This window comes from Populus alba, chromosome 2 (assembly GCF_005239225.2).
Source record: "Populus alba chromosome 2, ASM523922v2, whole genome shotgun sequence".
Taxonomy (NCBI): domain Eukaryota; kingdom Viridiplantae; phylum Streptophyta; class Magnoliopsida; order Malpighiales; family Salicaceae; genus Populus; species Populus alba.
Genome location: NC_133285.1, coordinates 7,374,011 through 7,380,937, shown reverse-complemented (window position 1 = coordinate 7,380,937; position 6,927 = coordinate 7,374,011). Strand labels below are relative to the sequence as shown.

Here is a 6,927-nt window from a genome sequence, read left to right as displayed (position 1 = left end):
AGAACACGAATCCACACAAACTCGTAAGCCCTAAACCTTCTATCAAATCCATTTCTTCAAAACCCGTTTCAAACTTGCCACCCAATAACTTCAATAAGCCATTTCTATGGCTGTTCGGATTGTGCTCACGTTTTTACTTGTGCCTTTTCTACTCTCCTCAACCATTTTGGGGTATAATTCCGATGAGGTAATGTCTTGGTGTAGCAAAACACCTAACCCACAACCATGTGAGTATTTTTTAAGCCATGACCATAGAAATACACCCATTACACATGAGTCCGATTTTCTCAAAATCTCTATGCAACTAGCCTTAGACCGTGCCATGCAAGGGAAAGTCAACACTTTTTCCCTAGGCTCGAAATGTAGAAATGGGCTTGAAAAGGCTGCATGGGAAGATTGCCTTGAGCTCTATGAAGACACCATTCTTTGGCTCAGCAAAACCACTAGCGGCCAGTGCACAGACTATGATGCACAAACATGGCTCAGCACGGCTCTAACCAACCTAGAAACGTGCCGAACCGGGTTCACTGAATTCGGGATGACTGACTTTATTTTGCCTTTGATGAGTAATAATGTGTCCAAGTTAATTAGCAACACTTTGGCTATTAACAAGGTACCATACAGTGAACCTAGTTACAAAGCAGGGTTTCCTTCCTGGGTCAGCCCTGGTGACCGGAAACTCTTGCAATCATCTTCACCAGCTTCTCAGGCAAACATTGTGGTGGCAACAGATGGGTCAGGGAACGTCAAGACCATTAAGGAGGCCATAGATGCGGCATCGAAAAGGTCAGGGTCAGGGAGGTATGTAATTTATGTGAAAGCAGGGATATACAATGAAAACGTTGAGGTGAGAAAAAATGCGAAGAATGTTATGTTTGTTGGTGACGGTATAGGGAAGACAATTGTCACCGGTAGCAAAAGCGCTGGAGGAGGTACTACAACTTTCAAGTCAGCTACTTTTGGTGAGTATCCCTAATCAATTAATTTGTTTAATAAATTAATTAATTAAGATTTTTAACCTTGCTGGGAATTAATGGATCCTGACATATATATATATATATATATAGCTGGAAAGCTTTGTTACATAGATATTGCTTTTAGCTAAGGTGACACGGAGGGGGAAAAAAAGAGTTTATTGGGGGCAAGTTTTGAACTTAGATGCATATATCCTTGTTAATTAAGTAGGAAAAAATTGTCTCTAGAACAAAGCTTTAGCAAATAATTATTGGGATTCTATACTTAGCGTTCTTAAGCTCAATCCTAGAAAAAAGAAAATAGAGGGAAATCAAGAATTATGATTATCCCTATTGTATAATATAACTCTTTTGGCTAAGAATAAAAAGAAAAAACCAAAATTGAGGAATATAAAATTTTAGGTTGAATATGTTTTTGAGTTTGTTTAGCTTGAAAAAAAATGTTAAATTGATATTTTTTTAATATATTTTCAGTTGTTGATATTAAAAAAAATCTTACCTCATCCTTACCTAACACACAATTTATATTCCTTTACTAACATTTAACACCTTGAAATACCTCGAAAAGTTATCAAATGTAGAAAATATGACCTTTAGTCTTGCGGATGTCATGTCGAAAGCGACAAAATGGATAACTTTTTGGAGGCTGTCTATCATACTAGGGACCATATACGGTATCTACATTGGTTTGGATGGTCCTTTTGATTCCAAGAGGACAATAGGCTCTGAGTTGCTTGAGAGGAAGAGACACAAATATTTTAAGCAAATATCAAATCCTAGAAGTCTAAGCTTGCTGGTTCCTCCACTTGGAAAGTCTTGTGCTTTTGATAGGGGCAAGCCTCAGGGCCAACAGAGATTGCTCATATAACAAACATTATCTTCTGCCATCAATCATCATATTTTAAGATTGTTTATTAATTTACAATATAGAGCTAAAGCTGGCTTCATCAGACTGATGCTGAAACTTCGATGCTATTCGATTTTTTTAATGATTTGGGAACTTTCTTTGGAAATCCCAGATAGAGATTGCCCAGAAAATTTGGTTCATGACATATTTTAATCACAGTGATTTAACTCCACTAATTATGAGTTAGTCAAGCACTTCATGTACGTGTCCTGAGTTAAGCTTTGCACAAATTGCATGTACGTCTACGTACCATCATGATAATTTTAAGAAAGTAGTGGTTTTGACTTGGGCATGATATTGATGATCTCCATGGTAGAATAAAATTAAAAAAGTTTATTTGCAGTTTCGCAACCATATTTTGCTCATCAAATATGCTAATTAGACCATTATAACTAACGATTTAGTCATCCTTTTATGTTTTCAATATTAATGAAAGTAATCTACGAAACATTCTAAGTATCGTTTTGGATATTCTCAGCCGTGGTCGGAGATAAATTTATTGCTCGGGACATGACATTTAGAAACACAGCTGGTGCCAAGAATCACCAGGCAGTTGCCTTGCGTTCGGGCTCCGATTTCTCAGTGTTCTACAAGTGCAGCTTTGAAGGATACCAGGACACTCTCTATGTCTATTCTCAGAGACAATTCTATAGAGAATGTGACATCTATGGTACCGTTGACTTCATATTTGGCAATGCTGCAGTTGTTTTCCAGAACTGTAACATCTATGCTCGAAGCCCTCCAAACAAGATAATTACCATTACTGCTCAAGGTAGAACTGACCCTAACCAAAACACAGGAATCTCGATTCACAACTGTAGGGTTACTGCTGCTTCCGATCTAAAGCCGGTCCAAGGCTCCGTTAAGACATACCTTGGTAGGCCGTGGAAACAGTACTCGAGGACTGTTTTTATGAAAACCTTCCTTGATAGCTTGATTAACCCAGCTGGTTGGTTGCCATGGAGTGGTAATTTTGCTCTCGACACTCTATATTATGGAGAATACATGAACACTGGCCCTGGATCATCTACTGCCAATAGAGTTAATTGGAAAGGCTACCGCGTCATCACTAGTTCAACCGTAGCATCACAATTCACCGTGGGCAGCTTCATTTCCGGGAATAATTGGTTGCCGGCCACCAACGTACCATTCACCGCCGGCCTTTAATTATTCTTTCGAATTATTATATATCTACAAGGGATCATTGTTATTTAGATATGTTGTTTCTGGGGTATACGTACTGATTTGAGTTTCTTCTGGCACAAAAGAAAATAAATTGCCAGTGTCTGGTTCATATTCAGCCTCTAGTTTTCATTCTTTGTGGAGATTTCAGTAAAGAAATAATTATGATTTTTCATTCATGTAATAATTGTAAATTTGTATTGCAGAGCTTTTGGATTTTATCCTGTTGTCTTCTCTTTTTTTTAATCTTTTTTAAGAGTAAGTTGCATTAAAAAAAGAAGAAGTAATCCACATGGTTCCATAAAAGAAAAGGCGAAATCCACATGGTGCAAGCGAAAGCGAATTTACAAGATGGAGAATATTTTTCACAACCAAAGCTTTTATTTTTTTTGTGGTGCAGACTGCAGAGTGCAGACACCGAAAGGAAATATTTTGACGGCAGAACATATATTTTTTACCTGAAGCCTAGCCCATGCTTCCCATCCTCTTGAGAGTATGGGCTTTCTTTATCTTAAGGCCCAAGTCAGATTTGCTATAGACGTTTATAGAAAGTGGGCCGTCAGAACGACCCAAATACGGATTGATTGAGTGTAAACTTAATAAAAAACAAATGAGATCCATATTGGGCCCATCGTGCAGAAACTGAAATTGTTATCGGTCATCCAAGATTTTTGTCAACATGGGATGGCGGCATGCGTGGAGTTGGCTTCTGACTCAGGAGGAAGGACACCCACAAAATGTTCGAGATCGTTATTCTTGATTCCATTGTTGAGGCCTCGTAGGCATTAAACAGATCTAGGTGTTAATGAACAGAGACTCAGAAAGTACTCTGTTCTGTTTTTCCATGCATGCTTCCAAAACCTCAAGATAAATTGTTTCAGAATTTGAAGAAATGCAAACTGAATAGTCAAAACAGGTCCATCTTAGTCAGTCTTACTCAAATGATTAATCTGTCAGAGTTAGAGAAGATCTTAATCTGGATCGGTTTCCACACATCAACATCTTCTAGAGCTGATCTAGAAATGTATGGCTTTGTAAATAAGCAAGTAGTCGAGGAATACTGGTGGGTTTTTATTGGACAGCATGAAGAGAAGGGAATTAGCAGCTAACACAGAAGGACTTGGCTACCAGAAGAAAACACCAACTTCTTTTGTGTCAAAAATTAGTCTATTTAAATAGAAAAAAAGTAGAAAACCAATCTCTCTCTCTCACAGATTTATTAAAACAAACAACAAGGACTTAGCCACCACATGATTATCCTTCAAGAATGTTTGTAAGATACCATATGTCATGTTCTTCTTAATCTGCATTAAAGATTCAATATCCAGTATCATTTATACTTCAAATGAAGATAAAAATGACATGAATTTGAAAGAAGAAGAAGAAGAAAATACCCTTTACACTTCTGCAAAAAGAGAGGAGAACGATTAGGATGGCTACACCTGCTAGTATTCCAACAACAATGGCTACCGTTTTCCCCTCATCATCCTCGTTGGAGGAATCTATACGAAACCAAAAGCAATAGAATTAGTCCTCTGCAAACGGCTTGACAGGAGACTAGATAAAGCTGCCACCACCTCATGACATTGTTCCTTTTAAAGGAATCTATTCTACCATGTGTATTAGATTCCTTTAAAAGGAATCTATTCTACCTCAGCAGTGTTGAGTTGGCCTAATCACTGAGAAATAATGGAACACAAACACTCTTTCTTCCTATCCATCAGACTGTTTAACCATGGATAGAGGAGAGGAAGGGCCTCACAGAAAGCAACCAAGGCGCCCATACACCTTGATGATTTACTTTATTAAAGCAATATTTGCTTGCTTCTTGCTTGAGGAAGAATTCAAGAGGTCTTCATTGTCACAAAATGACATAAAGGCAGGAATGGAATACATTGTCACCATACGCAAGTTCTACAGTGCTTTTAGTACAAAGCATTGAGGCATGGTGCCGCCATTGGAGACGACAGTAACAACAGCAAAGTCCGGATATCAAATTAATTAGTTGGGGTAGGCTATATAGATCATTCTGTGCTATTTTACGTGATCATATTGTAAATATTTGATCGACGCCGACGAAGTCTCAGGCAAAGATTACTATCCAGTTGAAACCTTTACAAAACAAATTTTGCCCTCATTTTCATAATTACCATTGCAAATGGTTGAATGCCTTTTTCTTTCGTGTTTTTTTAACAAAGAGACTGTGTATCTGGTTTACACCGAAGGCATGGGAGAAGGCAGCCTGGCTCTACGATTGACGAACAAAAAACAAAAGCTCTTGTTCTTTGTTTTTACTGAAAAATGGCACCTCTCTACTTTTAGAATGACACTGGCTGTGTGCCAGTGCTATGTTGCATTAAAAATAATGTTGCAATAATGATTTTTTTTAAAAAAATCCGTGACTAACTAAATGAAATAAATTGGTTTTTATTTTAATTAAAATAAATAATAACAATAATAAATGTAGAGACGCTTTGACACACGCTACATCACTAAAAAAAAAAGTAACAAAAAACTATTTTGAAAAAAAAAAGGCCCCTTAACACTGGATTTAAAATTTTTGTTTTTAATATATTTTTATCATTTTATGCTTTTTATTTTTTATACTTGAATTGTATTTTAGCTGAATTGATAACAGAAAAAAAAAAAAAAACATTGTGAAAATGCAAAATTCCCCTTTATATAAATTTTAATTTTTTTTTTTCCAATAATATTTCAGTTATTTCTTCTGCATTAAAAATAAAAAAAAAACTTATTTATCTCCTATTAATTTAATAATAACTAATAAAACTTGTAGAAATATCTAAATGCCTACAATAACCAGTGTTAAGTTTTTAAGATATGCAGACCGTGAAATAACTATTCATGATTTCACTCGCGAGCTATAGTAAAAATTCCTCCTCAATTAGCATTTGTTAATGAAGAAAAAAAGAAAGCATGAATCAAACCTGAAGTGAGATCATAGTAACCAGATGCCCAGTAGCGAGCATAGCACTGACCCAGGTACACATCTGCTGCTGCAGATCCACATAGATTCTTCAACTGTCCAACAGCATCCGCGAGACAAGAAGAGCAATCACTAGAGCTCAAATCTCCTAAACACTGTGCATAACCTTCTACCGGACCTGAACAGCTAACTTTAAATCCCATAGCTGTTGGCAAGTCAGCAAGAACATCATCTCTTCGCCTAAAGAACTCAACATCATTGTCTACACTTTTACTGCACCTTTTGTATTTCAGGTTCGTATCAAGCCTTCCCAAGAAATCAATATGCTCATATCTTACATAGCAAGCTTCAAGTTGCAAAGCAGCACCATTAGAGTATGGACAGACCAAACTTATCTGGTTAACAGCGCTTTCAATGCATCTTGAACAATCGCTGGTCTTTAAATCACCCCTGCACTGATACAAGCCATAGCAAATTCCTTCAGGGGGTGATGAGCTTCCATTTCCAATGGCAAAGCTATTGTAAGAAGCTTGAGAAGATGAGCTGACAATTGAAGCTAGGAGGGAGTTATGGTTTTCTTCAAATGGAGAGCTGGGCACATACGTTTCTTGAGAGCAGTCTGCATAGATGAAGATATGAGCTTTGACAAAGTTGTCGTAGTTACTGAGAGAAAGGAAGAGAAAGAAGAGTGAGGTGAGTCTCGGAGCCGGGATTGTTTTGTGAGTGGAGTATAAGTGAAGCCTTCTCAACATTTCTTTTATCTTGTTTTTTTCTAGGTTGGCCTTCCTTCCTTCCTTTTGTTTTTGTTTTTGTGCTTTGCTCAGATGGTGAAGGAGTGAGAATGTGGTTGCCTTTTGGATTTCCCTGAATTCTTATTTTCCCACCAAGAAAAGTGCCCATTTGTTCTTCGTGATTTA

General features: G+C 37.2%; 2 protein-coding genes across 2 annotated transcripts; one reads left to right on the top strand and one right to left on the bottom strand.

The window, feature by feature from the left end:
- On the top strand, nt 1-3,284 carry LOC118042211 (pectinesterase 2). The gene is made up of 2 exons (XM_035049820.2): nt 1-962; nt 2,360-3,284. Exons 1-2 carry the CDS (start codon nt 107-109, stop codon nt 3,046-3,048), a joined length of 1,545 nt encoding a protein of 514 aa, XP_034905711.1. The 5' UTR covers nt 1-106; the 3' UTR covers nt 3,049-3,284.
- An 826-nt stretch (nt 3,285-4,110) lies between these two features.
- Nucleotides 4,111-6,927, bottom strand: LOC118042210 (plasmodesmata-located protein 8). The gene is made up of 3 exons (XM_035049819.2): nt 6,012-6,927; nt 4,458-4,565; nt 4,111-4,367 (listed from the first exon to the last, which is right to left on the bottom strand). Exons 1-3 carry the CDS (start codon nt 6,760-6,762, stop codon nt 4,363-4,365), a joined length of 864 nt encoding a protein of 287 aa, XP_034905710.1. The 5' UTR covers nt 6,763-6,927; the 3' UTR covers nt 4,111-4,362.

What these genes read in the sequence shown, in the direction of transcription:
- LOC118042211 (XM_035049820.2), top strand. Translation starts at nt 107, where the DNA reads ATGGCTGTTCGGATTGTGCTCACGTTTTTACTTGTGCCTTTTCTACTC. An exon ending in TTTCAAGTCAGCTACTTTTG is followed by an intron (nt 963 to 2,359) that starts GTGAGTATCCCT and finishes GGATATTCTCAG; the next exon opens with CCGTGGTCGGAGATAAATTT.
- LOC118042210 (XM_035049819.2), bottom strand. Translation starts at nt 6,762, where the DNA reads ATGTTGAGAAGGCTTCACTTATACTCCACTCACAAAACAATCCCGGCT. An exon ending in TTACTATGATCTCACTTCAG is followed by an intron (nt 4,566 to 6,011) that starts GTTTGATTCATG and finishes GGTTTCGTATAG; the next exon opens with ATTCCTCCAACGAGGATGAT.